We start from the raw sequence: 25063 nt of genomic DNA, 5'->3' as shown, positions 1-25063 counted from the left end.
TAGTAGAAAGCATGGATAAATCTGGAGTCTACAACTTTAAAGAAGGCACATACAAAGTAAATTAGATGGGGTTGTCTTTCCTTGTGCCCTTATTAGTTAGATTGGATCTTGTATAGCATGTAACGAAGCATATAAGGATATTTAGTGGAGGGAAGGAGAAAGGTAAAGGGGGCAGAGTGTATGAATGTACAGTGTCTGCACAAGTAGAGGGGATAGCTTGTACACTGTGACTTTATTGTGAGATCACTTTTGTAACTTAGGTACTCTTATGTTAAATGTGGGTTTGACAAACTGTAGTACATGCCTTCAGTGCTTGTTTCTTCCTGAGTTTATACATTTCTTTCTTCTCTTTATAGTATGTTGAAGATAATTTAGGTGTGATGTCTGTTGGTTTCCTGTTGAGCAGTCCAGATGATGCTGTTATTTGGAGGGGACCGAAGAAAAATGGTGTGTTCTTTTTGATTTTTCTGCCAACTTTGAAAACTTTAAAGGCAGTTTTTCCTGCACCACTAAATAAATCAATGATGCTATATAATGCATGCTGTCATATATACATATGTATCTGCGCCACACCAGTATATATAATTCACTCTTTGAAGCTTTCACCTTACCTTCCAGACTGATTCTAGAAGGCACCACATGCAAGACTAACAAAAAGTAATCAGTCACAAACATTGTGCTAATTTTCAGTACCTTGTCTTGGTAGAATCCCAGCTGTGTATTGACACCTTAAATCCAGATTCTCGTAAAGCCGTTTTCCTTAAATAGCAATGTAAATTTTTATTGGCACAGGCAGAAGAGGGCTCTTTCTTAGCCAATGTAGAACTGGTGCTTTAAGGAACAATAGTTGAGTGGGATATGAACTGAACAGAGGATAATAATAAAATATATATATATATATATATATATATATATATATATATATATATATATATATATATATATATATATATATATATATATATATATATATATATATATATATATATATATATATATATATATATATATATATTTTTTTTTTTCTCACAAATCACCTTCGCGCTTAGATAAGGTCACTCGACCGCACCCCTCCCATACGTTCAATGTTCATTCCTGGTTAGCTATATTTTACACCTATAGTAGGTTGGGAAATAGTTTGTGCTCACTTCCATACTCGCGGGGTGCCGTGCTGACAGAGAAGAATAGTTCAAGTTCTTCAGCCTTCCCATATACGCGTTTCCACTGGGAATGGTGCTCCTTATCAGGACCAGACAGCCCTCCAAAATAATTTCTCACAAATCGCCTTCGCGCCTCGATAACCCACTAGAGGGCGTCAATTGGCAAAATGAGACCTCCGATCCCAGCGTGCATTTGAAAATGAACTTCCACCAAGGGAGGAGCACTGAGAGTTGTGAACCTACAAAAACATAGGCATTTGTCAGCTTCGCAAACATTTTCCGTTCCCCCTTCCATCCTGCAGAGGGTTGGCTTTTTATTCTGGTCAATGGCTGGCATAAATCCCTGTGCAGGATGGGAAGGGAATGGATTACTCACATATTTGGTGGGAGTGTAAAGGAAGGAATTTCTCCACAATTATATTTTCCAGGCGGAGAAAACTGTTCTGTTCCCATTTGTTCTAGGGTATGAGAATTGTGCACAGTGGAAATAGTGTCCTGCGGGGAATGTTACAAGACAACAGTGTTGAGCATGGAAAGCTGTGCCATGCTTGTCCCTGGGAAAGTTTGTGAACTCTAGAAAGCAACAAATAACACTCACACGGAGGTGTAAATGAGAAAGTGTAGATTTACTACTTTCTATGTGAATTCAACTGATTGTGATGGCAGCCAGTGCAGTAGCAAATTAAAAAATATTAATTGTGGAGAGCAGATAGAGAGTGGAGGCAGAGCAATTTCTTAATTGGTAGTTTTGTTAATAGACTGTTACTGTATTCATATTCCTTGTTATCAGTTTGTATTCATCTTTCATTGCTTTACCGAAAATGTAAGTTTGGAAAAACACTGTAGTTGATTTAATTTTATATTTTAGGTATGATCAAACAATTTTTGCGAGATGTGGACTGGGGAGACCTTGACTATCTTATTGTAGATACACCGCCTGGAACCTCCGATGAGCACCTTTCTGTAGTACAGTATCTGAGCGCCGCCCATATAGATGGGGCTGTGATAATCACTACTCCACAGGTACAGTATAGATTAAAGTAAAATTAGATGTTGTGACAGTGTCAAGTATGTAACTTTCCTCATGTGAAATGCTGATTTGAATTGCACCTGTTTAAATGTAACTGGATTCCCTATCTCTTAAGGTAAGGAACTGGTGTCTTTAGTCCTTGATCTGGAGCATTATTTGGGCATATAGTGAAGTCCACTTGCTACTTGTATTGATTATGTTAGGCAGGTGATTGATGATAGTAATATGTAGTCCTCTTATCCAGTATTAGGGTATCTTTCATAGATTCACATGCCTGAATCATTCCCCGTCGTCGGGATGGGAGTCCCCGATAAATAACAAAGCAATGTCTTAGTAGACATATAGAGTAATGGGCCCCAAAAAGGCCTCATCTTAGTAACATATCCACGTCCTTATGTAAAAAAGGACCAAAGAGGAGGGGGGGAGGAGCCTAGCGCTCGACCAAGATGGCCGCGTGAGCTCAGAGCTCCCGAGACCCTCGCGCCCTCCGTCGACTATCCTGTCTCTAATACTGTCGGTATGCATGGCATCGTGTAGATGACTTGTCAGGGAGGCGATTGATGCTACCCGCGGTCGGATCGCCCACCGGGAGCCGGACTTAAGCCTGGCGGAAGATTGCGGCCTATCTCCGGGGGATGCCAGGGGCTAGAGTTGGCAGGATGCCCGACTCCTAGTTGAACAACAACGGCCAGGCGAGGTGTGAACTGTCGGACGGAGGTCCCCGCTCTTTCACTTTCGCTTTTGCTCCCTTTGTCAGCCCTGCCACTGGAGAGCTCTGGGTGGCTTTATTACCCCATGGACGCTCTGCAGGCTACTCTGGCGGCCCACGGCAGAACTGATCGCTCCTGATTCCTTTCCTTGAGAGGGACCCGTCTTAACTGAACCGACCTGCTTGGAATCAACCATGTCGGGCAAAGCAGAAGGGGATCGGCTGAAGGCTAAGTCTACCAGGCGGGGAGCTTATACCCAAGTCAACAGCATGGACCGCTATGCTCTGCAGAAGGGATCACCGAGTGGGTCGAGCCAGGCGCCGGATGCCCAGAAGGAGGACTCGCCTTTGGCCCCGGAGCTCTCCCTACAGGATGTCATGGACGCGCTCGAAGGGATGCAGACTTCGATTGGGAGACAGTTTGAGGCCCTGGCGCATAAGGTGGATGCCATCTTGGTGGATGTCAACCTGATCCGTGCGGACTTGGGCAAAACGAATGAACGGGTTAAGAACTTGGACCTTAAGACCACGGGCCTCACTGATGATGTTACGGAACTGCAGACCGAGGTTCGTAAGCTGAGGACCGAGAGTGATCTCGCCGCCCGCCGGCTGGAGGACTTTGAGAGCCGGGCCAGGCGCAACAACGTGCGCGTTGTCGGGGTCCCGGAGTCCTCGGATGAGGCTTCGGTTGACCTGCTTGTTGAGGACTTGGTGCTTAATCATCTGCAGCCTAAGGGTCTTGGAAAGTTCTTTGCGGTGGAAAGGGCCCATAGAGTGCCGGGCGGGAGGCCCAAGGCGGGTGCCCCGCCGAGGCCGATCGTCGCCCGGCTCTTTCACTTTCGAGATCGGGACGCTATCCTGCAAGCATCGAGGGTGACGGGCCCGGTTCCCTTCCAGAACGCGTCGGTGAACTTCTATCCGGACTTCACCCAGCAGGTGCAGAGGCAGAGACAGGGCTTCCTGGGGGTGAAGCGGCGGCTCCGGGAAAGAGAGCTGAAGTATGCTATGCTCTTCCCTGCCAGACTGCGTGTGGTGCACGAAGATCGGACATTCTTTTTTGACTCTCCTGTTATGGCCGACGAATGGCTGGACGCTTTGCCCCGGCGACGGACGGGGGACGACGTAGCCGAGGCAAAGACAGTGGCCGGGATGGACAGGGCTGATATCTCGGAGCCGGTCTGACTTGATTTGGCTATATTTGAAGACTTGAATAGAGTGCAGTAACTGTGGAGGGTTGCGGGAGGACGAGGGGTGCTCTTTTCCTCCCTTGTGGTACTTTTTGTAGATTTTTGGTTTTGTAGGGCGACAGGCACACTGCAAGTTGGGGGGGCTTTGTAAGCTGCAGCAGGGGTGCAGGGTGGGGGGAGTTTCAGGGATTTTGGGTTTGTTGTTGGGGGGTTTATTTCTGCAAGGCATGATGATTATTTCCAGGGCTGTTCCATGGTGGCTCTTCGGGTGTGGGGTGGGCCTCTTTCCGTTTGAGGATGGGGGGTAGGGGCTTAAGTGTTATAAGCTGGAATGTTAATGGTTTGGGGGATCGCATTAAGCGGGGGATTGTTTTGCAATTCTTGAAACGGTCAATGCCGGATGTTGCCCTGTTGCAGGAGACGCATCTTATAGGTAATACGTGCTATGCCCTGAATAGGAAGGGTTATAAATTCATTGCACATTCGGGATTCTCTTCTGGGTCCAGGGGTGTGGGCATCCTAGTTAGAGCTTCGTTGCCATTTGAGGTGGACTCCACCATTGTTGATGATAGGGGGAGGTTTGTGGCGGTGGCGGGGCGGTGGGAAGGAAGGACTTTGGTTTTAGTTTCGGTTTATGTCCCGCCGGCCCTGCAGGCCTCCACGTTTGCAGATCTGGGTAGGGCCTTGCTGTATCTCCCGGGGGGAATGCTTGTGGTGGGAGGGGATTTCAACGCTGTTGGCTCCGGCCAGCTGGATAGATACCCGCCCAGAGACACAGGGGGGGCTCAGAAATGGCTTCCAGACTTCCTAGACACGCTTGGCCTGATAGACTGCTGGAGGCTCCGGCACCCCACACAGAGCCAATACACGTTCCACTCCGGGGCACATGGTATCCTTTCCAGGATTGATTACCTACTCACTCTGGCCGCGCATGCCTCGTTGGTATCCGAGGCGAGGCACATGGCGCGTGGTATATCTGACCACTCGCCGGTGTGGATCCGGCTGGATCTAGGTCGGGAGGGAGGAGGAAGGGTGGCCCCTATCAACCCATGGTATTTCCGAGACCCCAAGATGCGCAGCGCACTGGTAAAGAAAGTAGATAATTTTTTCAAGGACAATAAGGGAACCGTGGACTCGGCAGTGTCGCTGTGGGAAGCTTTTAAGACCGTGCTTCGAGGGGAAGCCCTCTCCCTAGTAGTGGCTGCCAAGCGGCGGAGAGATGGCGAGGTTCTGCAGGTGGAGGAGGAGATCGCGGCTCTGGAGGGAGCGATGGAGGGGGAGGTTACAGAGTCCTCACTGCATGAGCTTTGCTTGAAGCAAACTGAGCAAAAGACCTGGTGACGAACGCCGCTAAGACCCTCAGTAGGGAACAGCAGGGCCGTCTGTATGATGTTGGTGATAAGGCAGGGAAACTCCTGGCGTGGCTGGACAAAAAAGAACGGGTCAATAGAGTTGTTCCAGAGTTGACGGGAGAGAGGGGAGAGGCGATTGTGGAACCTGAGGGGATCGTACAGTGTTTCTCGGATTATTTCTGTAGGGTGTATGCCTCTGCGTCGGATAGGCCGCCCGAGGACTCGTGTAACCTCCTCCGTGATATCGAGTTGCCCTGCCTCTCCGATATAGATAGGGACGATTTAGATGGTGACATAACGGTCGACGAGGTGGCGGGGGCTATCCGTGCGTTAAACTCGGGTAAGGCCTCGGGACCGAACGGCTTGCCGATCGACCTGTACAAGCTGTTCCCGGATAGGGTCGCCCCTCACCTGCGCGCCATGTTTTTGGAGGCGCGGGGGGGTGGGACCCTCCCGTTGGATCAGCGACTGGCGACGATTGTGGTCATACACAAAGAGGGTAAGCCCCGCGATAAGTGCGCCTCATATCGGCCTATTTCACTTCTTAACGCGGAGCCGAAAATTCTGGCTAAACTCCTGGCGACCCGTTTGATTAGGGTACTTGGCGACTTGGTCCACCCGGATCAATCCGGCTTCATCCCGCACCGAAACACAGCGTTAAATCTTAGGCGTCTTCATGGCGTAATCGCCAGGGCGGGCACGCTGCGTGAACCAGCTATTGTGGCGTCGCTTGATGCCACGATGGCCTTTGACACGGTGGAGTGGGCATACTTGTGGGCCGTGCTGGCCAAGTTCGGCTTTGGCCGCGGTTTTGTGAGCTGGGTGAGGTTGCTGTACGAGGGGCCACTAGCGAGTGTTGTGGTGAATGGTCGGGCGTCGACTCCGTTTCAGCTTGGGAGGGGTACTCGGCAGGGTTGCCCCCTGTCGCCGTTGCTGTTCGCCCTCGCCCTTGAGCCGCTGGCTGCGTGGATACGTTGGCACCCGGATATACGGGGCCTTCGGTGGTCGCCTGAACACAAGGACCGTATTTCGCTCTATGCCGATGATATCCTGCTGTATCTTGCCTCACCTAAGAAGTCACTTATAGTGGTCTGTGACGTACTCACATCTTTTGGTAGGAACTCGGGTCTCGTTATCAACTGGGGCAAATCGTACTTGTATGTTCTTAGTGGCGAGGTCCCACCGATCCCTAGAACATGTTCGATACAGGTCGCCCAGCAGGGTTTCGTGTATTTGGGGATCTTTATCTCCATGGACTCTGCTGTGCGCTATGAGAAGAATCTGCTCCCCCCCCCCTGGCACGCCTGAGGCGCGATGTTGAAGGTTGGCGGAGGCTGCCGCTCTCCCTCGTTGGGCGTGCAGCCCTGTTCAAAATGATGTCTCTTCCCCGCTTCCTCTACGCCTTACAGAATACTCTGGACTGGGTGCCGGCCAAATATTTTCGGGAGGTCGAAGGCCTCCAAAGGACGTTGCTGTGGGATGGGCGGCCGCGAATAGCTATTGCAAAATTGACGCTTCCATGGTACGACGGGGGCATTGCGCTCCCAGACATCCGACGGTACTATTGGGCCACACAGCTGAGCGCGATCAATCATGGGTTTTATGGCCCTGCCCTCAGCCCTGGGTATGCCATGGACAGGTGGTTGCTGCGTGGTGGTAACTATTACAGGGAGTTGTACTCGCGGTCCCTAGATTCGTCCCTCACGGGGCCCACCGGTGTGGCAGTGCGGGTGTGGAAGATGGCAACAGACTCGCTGGGCTGGAAGGATAGGCTCACCCTCGCTCTCCCGCTGTTTGAATCGGAGAGATTGGGAAGGCTTTGGCATACGAAAGGCTTTGATAAGTGGGACCTGATCGGCATCTCCAGGGTGGGAGATGTACTGCATAAGGGGAAGGTGAAGTCCTTTGAGGAGTTGCAGACTGAGTATGAGCTGGGGCCCTCCGAGTATTTCAGGTATATTCAGATGCGTCACGCCCTCCGATCAGTCCTCGTAGAGGGTGAGAAGGTGCCTGAGTCCTCTCCTTTGGAGGACCGGGTCCTTGATGGCCATATGCCCGAGAGCACGATCTCGCTCATATATAAGAAACTGATAAACGTCCGGGCGGACATGCTTCTGGGGCTGAGGGACCAGTGGACTAGGGATGGCCTCGAGTTGGACGATGAGGACTGGCAGTCTGCTGTTTCTTCTCCTAAGGAGGTTGCGATCCCGTCGCGTCTGAGGCTGGTGCAGCTTAAAATACTGCACCGAGTGTATGTGACGGGGCCACGGCTGGTCCACATGGGATTCTCGGAGGACGGCCTGTGCAGGAGGGGGTGTGGTATGGTGGGTACTTTCCTGCACATCATTTGGGAATGTGGTGTCATTGTGGAATTCTGGAGGAGAGTCCATGCAGTTATGGGGGAGGTGACGGGCATTGCTGTGCAGCCGTAGGCGCGGTGTTGTCTCCTGAATGTCTGGGGGCCCACTGACCTTGATGAGGCGCAGACCCAATGGGTGACTCTGGGTAACATGGTCGCTAAGAGGGATATCGCGCGATTGTGGGGCTCCTCGGGGCCCCCCACACTGACTGCGTGGAAAGAAAACATGGACTGGAGTATGTTTAGGGAGAAGACGGTCTATTGCTCTAGAGGCCGCCCCCGGAAGTGGCATGCCATCTGGGGGCGGTGGAATCAATACAGGGGGGGAATATGTCTTGCCCCTGATCTGGAACCTCCCGAGGAACAGCTTTCCCCCTGACCTTCTTTCCAGCACAGTATGGTTTATGAACTATTTTGGCCTCTGCTGTCCCCCTTCTTCCACCTTACACTATATTGTAACTGGTAGACGAGTGGGGTCCGGCCTCCCCTGGGGGTTTTCACCATGGGCTTTTAGTGTTCTTGCCTTGCTGGGGTTTGTTGTGAGTTTTTTGTTTACTTAAAATTGAACCTTTGCACTTCTCTTTGCACTGTACTGGGGACGCATCACTGTTTCTAATTATCGATGCTGCCGAACCTCCGGGTTGTCGGCTGAATAGCTGTGTCCTGATTTTAAAATAAAGGTTTTCAAAAAAAAAAAAAAAAAAAGGACCAAAGTTTGGCAAGTAGCCAATCAGCTAGCACCACCCTCTAGAACCTTCCTGGAAGGAGCTCTAGTCCCTCAGATTTTCTACCGCACGTCGTGCTAAGGGAGTCTCCACTGAGCTCTGCTCATTTCTTCTAGATTTCCAGTGTTTCTTGCTTCAAGTTTGCATTCACTGTGAGGATTACTTGGCTTCGTCATGGCTGATACCCCGAAGAAGGGCCTGTTCAGGTCCTGTGCTTCCTGTGGGAAAAAGAGGCTTCACGTGGACGACCAACATAAGGACTGTCTTTATCCTAGCCACACTTCGAAGGATTGCAAGGTATGTCGTACCTTTTCCTCTAAGACCCTTAAAGACCACGAAGGGCGCCTTTTAATTTGGCTGCAAAGACTTAAGGACAAGGATACTGTTGTGTCCTCTGAGGAAAGTGAGGGTTCTGCCATCTCCTCTCACTCCTCACAAAAGAGACCAAGGGTGGCATCTCCGGGCCCTTCGTCGCAGCCACCTCAAAAGAGGACGCACAAAAAGTCTTCAGAGGGCCTGGCCAAGCCTCTGCCAGGGACTGCTTCTCCTCAGGATGTTCCACATGCCTTTTAAGAAGCCTGTTTCCACCCCGTCGCCGACGACGACTTCGTCGACGGTGGCCTCATCGACGAGGAGATCTTCATCAACGGCATTCCAGGTTACCTCGTCGACAGCGACAATATCTACTTCTGTCGCATCCCAGGCCTTGACTACATCGACGACGACCACTCCATCGTCGATGGCTGGTAAATCTATCTCGTCGACGCTAAAAATTAAAAAGTCTTCGTCGTCAGCTAAGCTGCCGTCGACGCTGCGATCGCTGACGACAGCATCATCGACGACACCATCGATGAAAGCTCCCTCTTTGACATCATCGTCGACGAGGACACCGTCGACGAAGCCTTCGTCGACGACGACATCGTCGACGAAGCGATCATCATCATCGCTGACTACACCGTCGACGATGACCTCGTCAACGACGTCTCAAATGTCAATAATGCCTATCCACACTACACCGTCTACGACCCTACCGTCGACGGGCCCGTCGACGGATATGGACTCTGATGTACAAAGTACTTATGTGCACCTCAAGATCACCAAACGTGCACTGGAACCGGCCCTGACTTCACCTAGTAGGGTCCCAACCTTGCCTCCGGCTCAACTTTTTGAGGTGGAAGACTCGGATGACGGCAGTATGTTCCCTGCTGCGACAAGTCCTTCGCAACTACATGTAAAATATCAGGATATCTCTGACTATGAGGATATTGAACAGGACCATCAGGAGGTTTCTCCTCAGGAATATACGCAGCCTCCACCATCTATGGTTTGTCTGCCTGCGTCTCTGGTCACGGATCTCCAATTCCTTATATCTGACTATAAGCAACGCATTCCGATGCCTGCTCCCTCCCCGATGCCAGGTTGTGCCTCCAACACCAAGGCCACGACCGCCTCCATTGGTTTTGCAGTCCGAGACGGTCACATCACCACCTCGTCTCACTACAGATGACGACGACGAAGAGGAGCCTGAAGAAGGAGAGCTTCAGGATGTCCAATCTCATCAGGACGAATGGGATGACTACATTCTTCCCTGTCCAGTTTCTCCTGCTCCTACCTCAGCCGACTCGCCGCCGGAGGACATTGGCGGCTTTCATAATATCGTAGAGAGAGTGGCCCAGCGCTTTCAGATACCTATGCCCTCGCACCAACAGGATTGTTTCCTCTACGATTTTAAGGAACCCTTTAAAAAGTCTGTTCGCGCAATCCCTATGATAGACTACATTTGGGAACAAGGCATAAAGATTATGCAGAATCCTTCCTCGGTCCCTCCAGTTTTACCTCGGCTGGATAAGAAATATAAAGCGCCAGCCACTGCTCCAGCTTGTCTCACAGGCCATTCAAAACCGGACTCCGTCATTACCCAGGCCGCTCAGAGGAGGTCCAAAAACCCATCTGCTTTGTTGACGGTTCCACCAGATAAGGAGGGTAGGTGGCTGAATAACATCGGCAAGCGTTTTTCCTCAATGTCTGCTTTGACAGTGCGTGCTTCCAACGGCCTAGCACTATTGGGATGTTACAATCGGCAGATGTGGGCAGACATTGCGCCATACTTGGCAAACTTACCTGAGGAGTCAAAAGAAGAGGCAAAGAAGATCTTGCTAGAGGGGGAAAGATCTGCTTCTGAAATTATAGCTTGCGCAATGGATATTGCTTCAACCGGATTTCGCCAGCTAGCGGGCGCAGCTGTGCTGCGGCGCCAAGCTTGGTTAAAGGCAACCTCCTTCAGACCAGAAGTCCAAACCAAAGTACTGGACATGCCATTTGATGGCCAACTTCTCTTCGGCTCACATATTGATGAGGCATTACAGGGTATTAAGAAAGATACCGATACCGCCAGAGCTTTGGGTACCTTACAATTCCGGAACCCTTCCTTTCGAGGCTCAAGAGGGAGGGGTCAAACATCGACTAGAAGAGATTTCCAACACCGGTCTTCCTTCCCTTCCTCCCAGCAATACCGTTCGCAATTCCAACACCGTCAACAATCCTCCTACACTAAATCTTCCTTTCGTGGCAAGGGAGGGAGACAAAAAGACGCCGCTCGACGGCAATGACTTTCAACTACCGCCGGTCTGCAACTCCTCTCTACCCTCCAAGATTGGAGGAAACATTTCCCACTTTCTTACAAATTGGCAAAAAATAACTACGGACCGTTGGGTTCTACAATTAGTTCAATTCGGCCATTCTCTAGAATTCATCCAGATCCCGCCTTAAACCCCTCCCCGCCCAATGCTTCACAAAAATGTGCGTGCTTTACTCTGGGAAGTGGCGCTTATGCTCCAAAAGGGAGCTATAGAGAGAGTTCCCACAAGTCAAAGGGGAAAGGAGTTTTACTCCCGTTTCTTCCTCATCCGAAAGAAGGAGAAAAAATGGAGACCGATATTGGACTTGAGGAATCAAGTTTCTGAAAAAGCAGTCGTTTCGTATGGTCAGCATTCAGGAGGTTTTACATCTTCTCAATGCGGACGACTACATGGTATCGTTAGACCTGCAAGACGCCTATTTTCATATACCAATACACCGCAACCACAAAAAATATCTACGATTCATGGTGGCGGGCAGGCATTACCAGTTTCGGGTTCTGCCGTTTGGACTCAAATCGGCGCCTCGCATTTTTACCAAATGTCTAGCTCCAGTGGCTGCATATCTACGCCAACATCACCATCAAGTCTTCCCATATCTGGACGACTGGCTCGTCAAGTCACCATCTCTAGAAGGCGTGGCCAGGTCCTCCAGCGCCTGTCTGAGGCTTTTCCATTGTCTAGGGCTGACTCTCAGTCGGGACAAGTCCGTCCTTCAGCCGTCTCAGCGCATGAATTTTCTGGGCGCTACACTCGACACCATACAGAGGAAGGCATTTCTATCACAGTGACGCAAAGACAAACTTCAGTCGTTGGCGCTCCGTATAATGTCCAGGAAGACGCTGTTGGTGCGTCTCCTCAAATCCCTACTCTGGATGATGTCTTCTTGCATCCTGTTAGTTCCGCATTGTCGTCTTCACATGCGACCTCTTCAAGAAGAACTGTCGGATCAATGGGTCCAGTGTACAGGGTCCTTCGACGTCGTCCAGGTGACCCCTGCGATCAAAAACGCTCTATGGTGGTGGATTTGCCCCCAGAACCTTTCTCAAGGCTTGCCTTTCTTGCTTCCTGCTGCTCCGCATATCATCACCACGGATGCCTCATTAGAGGGCTGGGGGGCTTTCCTTCAAGAACTGCAGATAAGCGGAAAGTGGTCCCCTTCCGAGAAGGCACTTCATATAAAACTTCTAGAGCTGCGCGCAGTATATCTAGCTCTGGTGGCTTTCCTTCCACGAATCAAAAACTCTCTAGTGCTTGTCCGAACCGACAATACCACGACAATGCACTATTTGAACAAACAGGGGGGCACTCGTTCGAAAAAATTTGGGACTGGCTGCTCAGTCACAACATCTCTCTCCGAGCAGAGTATGTTCCAGGCGCCCACAACGTGTTGGCAGATTCTCTGAGCAGAAGACAAGCGACATGCCATGAGTGGGAGCTGGATCAACTGGTCCTCAGCAACATATTTGCTCGATGGGGCACCCCTCTTCTGGACCTCTTCGCCACCCAGCAGAACGCCAAATGCCAACACTTTGCATGCTGGCATCCCCAACAATGGTCTCTGGGGAATGCATTTTCGATTGCGTGGTGCAAAGTCTTTGCATACGCCTTTCCGCCATTTCCCCTGATGCCCAGGGTGCTCCGGAAGTTGAAAGTGGAACCCTGCACACTCATATTGATAGCTCCAGCTTGGCCACGCCAACCCTGGTTCACGGAGCTTCACCTCCTCTCCCTGGAACCGCCAATCAAGTTGAAGCCGTTTCCATCTCTTCTAACGCTCAACAATCAGCAAGTTCAGCATCCGGATCCGGCATCTCTAAAGTTATCAGCATGGCTCCTGAGTTCAGAGAGTTTCAGGGTTTAGACATACCTCCTGATTGCAGACAAGTTCTAGCTCGAGCACGAGCAGATAGTACCAACAGAACGTATTCATTTAAATGGAAGAGGTTTTGTATCTGGTGCAAAGCAAACAAAGTACACCCTCTCTCTTCCACTCCGGAACAAATCTTGCCGCACCTCTTACATCTGGCAAAATCTGGTCTTGCTCATGCCTCCATTAAAGTCCACCTAGCAGCAATATCGAGCTTCAGGAGATCCTCTACAGGTCCATCTTTGTGGTCTCATAGGCTTATCAAGCAATTCCTTAAAGGACTGTTTAGAATATTCCCTCCAGTAAGACCTGTACCACTGGCTTGGCATCTCAACACGGTTCTGGCTCAACTGATGAAACACCCGTTTGAGCCCATACACAGAGCAGATCTTAAGTATATATCCTGGAAGACTGCACTCCTTCTGGCCCTTACCTCGGCAAGGCGAGTGGGGGAACTCCAGGCGTTCTCAATCCAAGACCCTGTCCTTCAGTTCAAACAGGATAGGGTCATTCTTCGAACAAATCCGAAGTTCATTCCTAAAGTTCCATCACAGTTCCATCTTAACTAACCTATCGTGCTACGTTCATTCTTCCCAAATCCACAAGCAGTAGCGGAGAAAACTCTACATTCATTGGACCTTAAGCGCTGCCTGAAGTTTTACATTGATAGAACGAAAACATTTCGTAAGTCTAATCAACTCTTCGTAGCATACAGTAGGCCTAGAAAGGGGCTACCACTTACCAAACAAAGTATCTCTCGCTGGATCTCTTCAGCCATCGCCTTCTGTCACCAGCAAGCAGGGCGTCCACTGCGATCAACAGTTCGTGCCCATTCCACAAGGGCAATGTCTACTTCCATGGCACTGTTTGCAGGAGTGCCCATTGCGGACATTTGTAGAGCGGCCACATGGAAGACGCCGCATACATTCTCTAAGCATTACTGCCTGGATACGGAGATCATGAAGGACGCTGCAGTGGGTCAAGCGGTACTCCGTTATCTATTTCATTAGAGGTGAGCCCTTCCTTTCATCCCACCATCCTTGCCTCTTTATGCACATTTCGCACTGTGATGTATACATTGGCTGTGTCATTGTTTCACATGCATATGTTGTTATTTAGTGACTGTATATATACTGCGCCTTTCGAAATGTGCTTATTATTGCTTACTATTCTGATTCAGGCATGTGAATCTATGAAAGATACCCTAATACTGGATAAGGAACGCGTTACTTACCTGTAACTGCGGTTATCCAGTATTGGTATCTTTCATAGATTCACATGCAACCCACCCACCTCCCCTGGAAGAGCTCGCCTGGATCTCTCAGTGATACAACTATTTAGCACTGTGCTTACGAAAATCTGAGGGACTAGAGCTCCTTCCAGGAAGGTTCTAGAGGGTGGTGCTAGCTAATTGGCTACTTGCCAAACTTTGGTCCTTTTTCACATAAGGACGTGGATATGTTACTAAGATAAGGCCTTTTTGGGGCCTATTACTCTATATGTCTACTAAGACATTTCTTTGTTATTTACCGGGGACTCCCATCCCGACGACAGGGAATGATTCAGGCATGTGAATCTATGAAAGATACCAATACTGGATAACCGCAGTTACAGGTAAGTAACGCGTTCCTTCTCCAACCCATATTGTTATCCAGTGTTTATGAGGAGAAACAAATTATTGTGTTCTTACGTCAAATTTTCAAGTCTTGATCCTCTGTTTCATGGTAGTTTGGCCCTTTATGAAATACTGTTGGATAAAACGTTTTTTAATGACTGTTCTGCTTTGTATTGATAAGAGTTTGTCTTGAAAACTCAATCATAATTTTTATAGTAGTAGAAAAATGAACTGCAACAAATTGTAGATAGGAGAGTTGTGGCACAGATTTTTCATTTATTCTTGTAAAATCCATGTTTTGAACCTTTGGGGTGACAATTCAGGTTTTGAGTTTCATACTAGCAAACGTATATTTTGGAAATTTTAATTTCGATCAATCTTTCTCTATCTTTAACAATGTTACATTACCTTGACAGGAAGTATCGCTCCAGGATGTCCGGAAAGAAATTAACTTCTGCCGTAAAGTGAAGTTACCTATTATTGGTGTAGTAGAAAATATGAGTGGTTTTGTCTGTCCGAAGTGTAAGGTAAGAAAATGTCTTTCTTTTCAAGCTTTTGAAGATTTATTGTAAGATAGTGGTGGAGCTTAAAAACAGCCCATTAACCACATTAGAGGATGTTTCCTCAACCTTTAATATGATCCTTTCTAAAGTAAAGTTCCTTCTAAAATTGGTTTCTCAAGTCCCCTACCAGCCTTTAGCGGCTTATCTGAAGTAATGCATAGGGTTTGAAGGGTTGTATTGTCTACACTTAAATGAGGGGAATCAGATTTGGATAGCTCCTTATGCTGCTCATTTCAGCCACAGATGTGTAGTCTAACTTAGTTTGAGCATAGACTGTGTCAGATGTGTACTATAATCTGCCTATGTTTAGGGTAAATAGCAGAATCTGTGAGTGTATGTTTGTGTGTGTGTATATATATTTTTAATAATATTATACCCTTTCAGGCTTAGAGTATTACATATATTATGCAAAAGAGAAGCAGAAAACTCGGGTATTTCCAAAGTTTAGGTGGAGAGCATCTCCTGTAGAGAGCCCCCTTCAACACCAGCAACACTCTGAATCTGCTTACCTCAACCGTCTGTTTTTCCACCATAGGATTAGCACAGTGCCATCCATGCCAAGGTGGGGGGGAGGGGTGTGTGTGTGTGTGTGTGTGTGTCGGAACGAGCACCACAAACAGAGGCACAAGTGGAGGCGGCTTCAAGAGAGGAAAAAGAGGGAGGGGGAACCAACGCTCAGACAATTAAACCCCAATATTAATACCAATACTACTACCAACACAGTAATTAATTTGACCAATATTGATCTCAATGCCGCTGAAACTCAACATTTGGCTTTGGGACTTTCATTTTGTCCAAAGAATGGTTTTAAATATGTGCAAGCACACATTGATGTGTTCAAGTTTATAAGAAAGTTAAAATTAATTAAATTCTACAAATTAAACAAAGCAACGGACACTGCTACCACGTTTATTGCCGAGAACCAACCGAGCAGTCAATTTCAGGCTTCTGATGTTCCCACGTTAAAAACTATGTACACTTTGGCAGGACACAGTGACAAATTTACTCCCAGCACTCAGGATGGGCTCCAACAAATGGGCATTGCCAGTGCGAGTGTAGCACAGTGTCCTTTTCGCCCACCATCTACGTTTATCCCCATGATGCCAAAAGATGCCATCGACATCTTTGGGGAATGTGTCATTGAAGATCTTAAGGTGCTTAATAGAACTATTGCTCAAAAGACCAAACACAGAAGTTATGCTGAACAACAGTACTCTAAACTTATGCGAAAGATTGGTGACAACAACAATATAATAGTGAATAAAGCTGATAAGGGAGGCAATATAGTGTTATGGCCCCGTGATGCTTATTTGAAGGAAGCTATGAGGCATTTGAGCGATCCCATATGCTACAGAAAAGCTTCATTCCATGAATTGAAATTGGTGAAGGATCATGTGTTTAAGGAGTTGGCACACTGGAAGAGAGAAGGCTCAATCAGCAAAGATGAATACAACTTTTTAAAGACAGATCATCCTATAACCCCTACGTTGTATTGTATTCCCAAGGTGCACAAACAAGTAATTCCTGTGCCTGGTCGACCTATAATCTCAGCACAATGTGGGTTACTAGAATCCATGTCTAAATATGTGGATTTCTTTCTTCATGAATACTTAGAGAGCCTACAGACCTATATGAAAGACACTGGTCACTTTCTGAGTAAGCTAAAAGACGTTATTTGGAACAATGATTGCTATTTCATAGTCATGGATATATGCTCATTATATACGAGTATTAATCATCATGATGGGTTAAATGCTATATGTCAGTTTCTTTCAAATAGGAGTGCGAGTTATAATCAGCACAACAAAATGTTGTTAAAAATGATTGAAATGTGTTTGTCGAACAACTTCTTCCGGTTTTTTTTTTAAACAGATGTTATTGTCAAATTACACATATGTTGCAGGGCCCTGTACCCCAGAGGCAGCTGCAGTATCAGATTGTACATAAGCAAGAAAGCAACTGACCTTATCAAACGAACAACCAAAACTCCTTACATAGTATGACCATTAGGATATTAAACCACCCCCAACTCCCCCCCCCCCTCCGCACACCTTTCCCCCTGAGTTGCGCAAAGTCCACGGAGACCAATCCATAAGCAGGCAATATAGGACTAGAAGAAGAAAACTAACGGAAAGAAAAAAAAAACAAAATCACATTAGTACACCCACACCCCAAGCTACTCCCCTACTCCCCCCTGTGCCAGATCAAACCGACCGGGCCCCGCCCTCACTCCACTGGGAGATCGTCTGCAGCAATAGGAGGCTCCAGCCACAAACCCCTATAATCCGCCCACGCTTCCATAGTTTATAGTGCTTACATGGACATCCCCTGGCAACAAAGATTGGCTGTTCCAGCCCCATGCGAAAGTCGAGGCCATTTTTCCAGGCGGCCACCGAGGGGGCCCGTGCATCCTTCCACATCTTTGCTATGTCGCGTTTCGCCAATGTAAGGCCCAGTTGCATAAGATGCCTTTTTTATACATTGCCCCCAATCCCCTCCATAACACGAAGCAGGGCGAACTGTGATGTACGTGGGAGTGCCCACCCCAAAACCTCCGACAGACAGGAAAATACCCCCCTCCAGAATCGATCAAGTGATGGACAAAAATGTGCCCTTCTCCCGACCACACCGAAGACATTCCGGGGAGGCAATCAATCCTGCCCGCCACAGTCGAAGCCGAGTAAAGTAGACCCAGTGTAGGTATTTAAATTGAATGAGGCGGAGACGCATCGCTATGGCCGCTCCCCGGGGGGCGGCTAGGGCCTTCCTCCAGTCTTCCTCCTCCAGCGTACCCACATCCTCTTCCCACACCCCCCAAAGCTTCTGAAGCGTAGGAGAGCAGTAAGTGACTAGGGGCTGATAGATTCAGGAGATCTTCTTGGTCTCCAGATCCCCCATGAAGACCTTCGCCTCCAACAGGCTAAATTCTGGGATAGATTCAAAGCCCTCCAGACTGGGGGAGAGTGCATGGCGGAGTTGGAGGTACCGAAAGTACTGGGACCGGGGCATGCAAAATTCCTCCTGCAAATCCCGGAAGGACTTGAGGGTCCCATGCCTATAGCCTCCCATCCTGAAAGCCCTGCAGGGCCGCCAGCTCAGGCAGGCGCCCATTATGCCACAGAGGAATTTCTCGGGTCAGTGTATTACACCACCCCATTCGTCTCAGTGACTGCCGCCAGATTTGAAATACTACCTGCGTCACCGGTGGCAGCGCCCCCCGCAGCAGCGCTGAATAGAGAATAGTGTGTAAAGTGTGAGGGCCCCATGAGGCGTCGCTCCAATGCATAAGCCGGGTCCCCCCATTCCCATACCACCACTCATTAAGAACCAATAGGTGCGAGGCCTGGTATATCCAAGGTCGCGAGTCCTCCACAGTAGGTGGAGAGAAAGCACGTGCGCATCGCTACACGTACCGTTCCCCACCCCACAGGAACTGCCCCAGCACAGAATTCACCAGCCGGAACCACCTAGATATAATCGGGTACGGGTGATTCTGTAGCTGGTATAGCAAGCGAGGGAGCACAACCATCTTAAAAATTGCCGATATATTGTCAAGGGCATGCGTGACCAGGTCTTTATGTCCGCATGAACACGCTCCCAAACTGGTGCTAAGTTTCGCTCCCACGAGATGGCCGGCACATCCGACAGGAATACCCCCAGGTACTTGAGGCCCCCCATCCCCACCTGAATCGCAGACGCCCACGTGCCTACTCTCACCTGAGCTCCTAGAACCCACAGGGTGGATTTACGGGAGTTCATGTATAGCCCGGCTGTTTCCCCGAATATTTGCATGATCCACAGAAGTCGTGGCCCCGATCTATCCAACGCCGTAAGGAATAAAAAGGACATCATCTGCATATAATGTGATCCTGTCGGACAAACCCGGGGCCCACTCAAAACCCCTAATCTGTGCGTCAATGCGCACCCAGGCCGCCAATGGCTCCATGGCTAGGGCGAATAAATATGGCGACGGGGGCACCCCTGTCTGGTGCATCGTCTGATAGGGAAGCTGGACAAAACTGCTCCTGCCACCCGTACCGATGCCGTCAAATCGGTATAGAGGAGCATCATGTACGACAAAAAGCGTGGGCCAAAATTGAGTCTATGTAGCAGGGCGAACAGGTAGACCCAACTCTGAATCGAATGCCCTGTCCATGTCCGCCAGCAGGAGTGCAGCCGACTCCCCAGTCTGTCGGACAGCCGCCAACGCCACGTGTGCCTGCCTTATGTTGTGTCTTGTCGCCCTCTGGGGCATAAATCCGGCCTGGTCCGGGTGTACCAGTGCCGAAATATGAGCCAAAAGGCGGTTAGCCAGTGCTTTGGCCAAAACTTTGGCCTCCACATTGAGGAGAGAAATGGGACAGTAGGAGGTGTGTTGCTCCGGGGGCTGACCAGGCTTATGGAACACCACCACCTCCGCATGCCTCCAGTCTGGGGGGAGCCGTCCCGCCTCCCTGGCTTCTTCCAATGCCGCCCAATAATAAGGGGCTAGCTGTAAGTTGTACCATTGAAAAAACTCGCTTGGGAACCCGTTTGGTCCAGGCGCCTTCCCTGAATTGATCTTTCCCAGGGCCTTGCCCAACTCCTCGTCTGACAGGGGGAGCTCCAGTTGTTGACGCGTCTCATCCGACACCGCTTTGGGCAGGAGATCCGCTATGAATTTGTCAACCGTAACCTCTGGCAGGCACTCCCGAGGGGCGTAAAGGTCCGCATAATATGTGGCGAAGCTCTCCGCTATGGCCAAAGGGTCAGTCATCAGCGCCCCACCCTCATCCAGCACACCCAGAAGGGCCTGGGGATGCAGATTGCCCTGGCAGAGCCGATGTAGCATCTTACCTGACTTGTCACCCCACTGACATATCCTGCAATCCTGCCGGGCCTCATCCATCAGGAGAGAGGCATAGGACTGCTGCGCCAGGAGCAATTGTCGCACCGCCGGCTCCTCGCCTGCCTCCCGGCTCCGACGCTCGAGCGCTTCCACTTCCGCTTCAGCCCGAACCAACGCATCCCGGCACTTTTTACGTGCCGCCACACACCAGGCTATGTCCACCCCACGTAGAGTAGGCTTCAGTGCCTCCCACAGTGTCACAGCACTGGAAACCGACCCCTCGTTGATGACAAGATAATTGGCGATCGCCTCCCTCATGTGTTTCCCGTATTCGTCATTCTGCAAATTCCACACCGAGAGGCGCCAGTGGAAGGGTTGCCGCCCCCTGCCCATCTGCAGCTCAACGGATACCGGAGAGTGATTCGAAAGCCCCCAGGGTAGAATCTCAGTTGACACCACCTTGGTAACCATCGCCAGGGGGACAAATACATAGTCAATCCTAGAGAATGACTTGTGAACTGCCGAGAGGTATGTAAACTCCCTCCTGTCCCCATGTATGCGCCATGTGTCAACCCAGTCGAGGCTTGTCACCAAAGAGTGCAATTTCGTGGGCTGACTGCCACCTAGGCCCCCACCAACCCTGCTCCTGTCTTTGCCCACGTCCATCACATCATTCCAATCTCCACCCACCACAGAGGCCACATCCGGCATGTCAGCCCATAAAGTAAGCAACCGCTCCACCAAAGACCACTGTGGGGGGGGGGGCATACACACAACCCAACACTATGGGTTCCTCCCCGTTCGTGCCCCGGATAAATAAGTATGCGCATGTACGTATGGGACCCTGCGGTGTATTAGAATCGCTACTCCCCTGGAGCCCTGCGTGAACCCAGCGTGGAACACCTGCTGAAAGCCATAGCGTTGCAGGCACAGGATCTTGGAACCCATCAGAAGAGGATATCAGCTCTGGCCCTCTTTGCCTGATGAAGTACAGCCCCCCGTTTAATTTTGGCCAAGACCCCGCATACATTCCAACTGACGATGCGAACAGTACCCGGGGACACCTGACCACCTACAGACCGACTAGCCATTGGGCAACAGGCATTGCCATAACGTGGATGAGGGGCCCCGGCGGTGTGTGTGTGTATCGTGGTGGACCCAGTGTGGAGGCGCAACTCATACCTCAAAACAAACCCCCCACCCCATACCTCAAGAACGCTGAAGTACCTGTCGCAGCAGGATTGGCGCCTAGCCCCCAACGGGGGGACAAGGACCACCCCTGCCAATGGATCCCCAACTTACAGCCCATTTCTTCTGGGCCCGTCCCCCACAGGTACCAGACAGGTGGGGATTCAGCCCACATAAAGACCCCCTCCATCCAGGTAAGTCAAGCATTCACACAGTCCAAATAGAAAAACACCCCAACACCATCTTGTCGACAGAAGTTAAGGATCCAGTGTTCAATGCCTGGAAGCAGGGTCTCCCCGGGAGGAGGCTCCGCAGGACAGAGAGCGACTCTGGGATTGAGATCTTCTGTTCCCCCTCCGGCGCGGTCCTCGGGAACTTTTCGACGGCACCTCACTCAATGATGAGTCCGATTCCAGCCCAGGCGGCGTGTGCACCCGTACAGTTTCATCTGTCCATTTGAACACCTCCGGGGTGTCAAAGAAGTGGGTGCGGGACTGGTTCTCCACTCGCAGGCGAGCCTGGAACAATAGGGCATACGGGAGCTTGAGGTCTCTCAATCTGGCTTACGCTGCCATGAACGATTGGCGTTGCTGCTGCACTAGACGCGTATAGTCCGGGAATACCAGGATACGGTGATTGTCATAGAGCAAAGGTTCTTTGGCTCGGGCCTGCTTCAGTATGGCATCGCGGTCAAGATAATTCAAGAGTCTCGCAATCACCGGCCGTGGGCGAGCCCCCACGGGTGGTTTCTGAATGAGCGCTCTGTGGGCCCGCTCCACAACTAAGCACCGGAACATGGCGTCAGGAGGGAGACAGCTTTCCAGCCATTGTGTGAGGAAACGTTCCATATTACCATTCTCGCAGCCCTCCGGAAATCCAACAAAGCGCAGGTTGTTGCGCCGGGCCCGCCCCTCAGCATCCTCAACCCGGAGCTCCAGGCCCTTCTGGACGTTTTCCATGCTTGCCACCATCTGTTTCAGGACCCTGACATCATCTTCCACCCCTGAAATGCGGGTCTCCGCCTCAGTGATGCGGAACACTGCATTCCGCAGATCCTGTCGTAGCAACAGAACGTTCAAGCCCACAGCACCAATTTTGGCATCTAGCATGTCTCTGGATTGGGTGATTGCTGCCATCAGAGCAGCATTGTCCGGCATGGCCTCCTGGTGACTCCCCGTGGCACCAGCCGCTGCTCCCGGGCTGGTGAGCTTATCTATAGGCCCATGTTTTGTCGATCTGCTGCCGCCCTTGTCCCTCGTCATGGCTACCTTCAACGGGCACCTCGCAGATTCGGACCAAGCTGGACCAGTTGCTGGCGCGGGATCCCCCTCAGCGTAGGCACATGGCAGGCCGTTCAGGGACCCCAGCCGTCCCTTACAGTAAGGCACCCCCGGTTCAGGGCCCGCAATCCACTATAGGCCTTGACAGGCAGGGCCCCCCCACAAACAGTATAAGTGAGGGCAAGCCGATTGCTAGCACGATCTCACTGCCAGGCGATGCGGGGGGGGCACCCCCTTCCCTCCGTCGCTCCAAGACACCCAAGCTGCATGGCCCAGCCGTTAACGCCGTCCCCAGAGCCCCCCACGGCCCGTCCGACCGCCGATGACAGCCCTCCTGAGGTGGAGAGGCGGATAAGGAGTTGGCCTCTCACTCTTCCCCCCCCCCCCCCGCCGCGGCCCCGCCTCTAGGGTCGAGGAGAGGGACCTCCACCAACTCAGGCCGGCCAGTGACCACTCCTCGGGCCCACTCGCACCCAGGGTGCCCGCTGTGGACCAAGTACGCAGTGATCTTCAAGGGGCCCCGGGTCTCCTCTCTCGGCAGCTGCGCCGCCACTCCGGGCCAGCCGCGAGCACACCGCAGGGGTCCGTCAAGTCCGCAGACGGGGCCAGGCCTATCTCCGCGATAACAGGCGGACCACAGCCCCTCCAGCTGCTGCCAGTATTAAACCCGGGAGGAGGGGGGAAACCAAGAAGGGCGAACAAAGGCGTGGAGGCAGAACGTTAATCCCCTCAGGAATCCCCCAACGCGGCTCGAGTCGGCCGCCGATCCCCAGGTGTAAGCGCAGGCCTGGGGGGGCCGTGGGGGGGGGGGCACCCGGCCGCTGACGCCACCAACCACTGCGGCAGCCAGATTCACTTGTGGTGGGTACTTCCGTACTCAGGGCTCTCTGTCGCGGGCCTCCGCCCGGTGCCTCGTTCCTCACCAGCCCGGCTCCGCAGGCCGGTACATCCCCTCCTCCGGACTCCTCACCAGTGGTACCGCTGAGTCCCTGGGGGCCGATACGCCCCGCGAATACCGCCTCGGTCGCTGGCCGCACAGGGCAGTGCGCAGCGCCCGCAAGCTCGGGCAGAAGGCCCACGTAGTGCTCACAGCTCCCATGGCATGCCAAACTCCACGCCCCGGCTCCGCCGTCCGCTTCCAGGCTGCTCCTCGTGGACACACAAGCTCCGCCCCCAGCTGCTCCAGGCGCCTCTACTGCTCGTTGGACTGCTGCAGCAGGTAAATAGTGCCGAGATGCCCCCTCCAGGACTGCACAAGGGTCCGAGGGGATCATGATTGAAGTAGGATTATTATCGGGCTGGACGGAGCTGGCTAGCTCATGTCCGCCATGATGGCCTGCTAAGCCACGCCCCAACTTCTTCCTGTTTAATAAGGAAGTGCACCAACAATTGCGGGGTGTGGCTATGGGGGCATGTTTCTCCCCCAGCTACGCGTGTTTGCACGTTGGCTGGTGGGAGAAGTATGTCCTCGGGCAAACACATGGTGACACACTTGCGAAAAACGTTATCAAATGGTGGCGTTATATAGATGACGTCTGTGTAATTTGGCATGGATCCAAAGAGTCAGCTCAAAGTTTTGTTAAAAGAAATTAATAACAACAATCTGAACCTCGAATTCACTGCTACCATCAGCAATGAAAAAGTTGAATTTTTGGATGTTGAGATATATATTAAAGAGAACACCATACACACCAAATTACATAGAAAAGCCACAGCTGGGAATTCAACGCTGCATGCTAGCAGCACCCACCCCAAACACCTTATTAAAAGCATCCCCTCTGGGGAGTTTTTAAGAATTAAAAGAATTTGCAGCAACAATAGTGACCGAGCTATTTGTTTGAATGACTCAGTGCAGCGGTTTGAGGCACGAGGTTACAGATCGAGCGATTTACAGACTGCTCTTTCTAAAATACATAACATAGATGATGAATCATTGAGGTCACATGATGAGGAATGTACAGTATCAGAGACCATAAATAAATTGGAAACCAAAAAATCAGTGATCAGGCTCATAACTACTTTTAGTTGTCAAGAAAAGCAGGTAACAAAGATTATAAATAAGAACTGGTCTATTTTAAAGTCAGACATCACACTTGCCCCGGAGTTAGATGTATTGCCTGACATTACTTTCAGAAGGGCACCCTCTATGAGGGATGCCCTTGTAAAAACTAGTCCGGATGTAATTGAAACTGGACACTGGCTATCTAACAGAACAGGTTTTTCCAAGTGTAGTTCCTGTAGGGCATGTAAATTTGGGGTAAATAAACAGGAATTTTTTTTATTTTTTCTCCCCTACCCCATTTAAAATCAAAGGACTCTTTACATGTAAGACAGACCATGCTATTTATGTACTGGAATGTACGTGTCCTCTACAGTACATAGGAAGTACCAAGCTTCAGGTTTTTAACCATATCCTGTAGCACCTACGTGCAATTGTCAATTCAGATTCTACGTATCCGGTTGCACGTCATTTCAAATTAGTGCATCAGAACAACTTAAAAGACCTTAATTACTTTGTAATTGACGCAGTTCCGAGATCAATATGGGGAGGAAACCGAGAG

At 50.6% G+C, this 25063-nt stretch overlaps 1 protein-coding gene across 2 annotated transcripts in view; it reads left to right on the top strand.

The window, feature by feature from the left end:
* The window catches only part of NUBP1 (NUBP iron-sulfur cluster assembly factor 1, cytosolic), a 286868-nt gene that overhangs the window by 126226 nt on the left and 135579 nt on the right, over positions 1-25063 (top strand). For both annotated transcript variants that reach the window (XM_085628298.1, XM_085628299.1), the window contains 3 exons: positions 357-447; positions 2029-2183; positions 15060-15170. In XM_085628298.1, coding sequence (XP_085484424.1) covers positions 357-447; positions 2029-2183; positions 15060-15170 — 357 coding nt within the window. The remainder of the gene's footprint in view (positions 1-356; positions 448-2028; positions 2184-15059; positions 15171-25063) is intronic.

This window comes from Triturus cristatus, chromosome 10 (genome assembly GCF_964204655.1).
Source record: "Triturus cristatus chromosome 10, aTriCri1.1, whole genome shotgun sequence".
Classification (NCBI taxonomy): domain Eukaryota; kingdom Metazoa; phylum Chordata; class Amphibia; order Caudata; family Salamandridae; genus Triturus; species Triturus cristatus.
The sequence above is the reverse complement of the archived record's forward strand: the minus strand, read 5'-3'. Positions and strand labels throughout refer to the sequence as shown.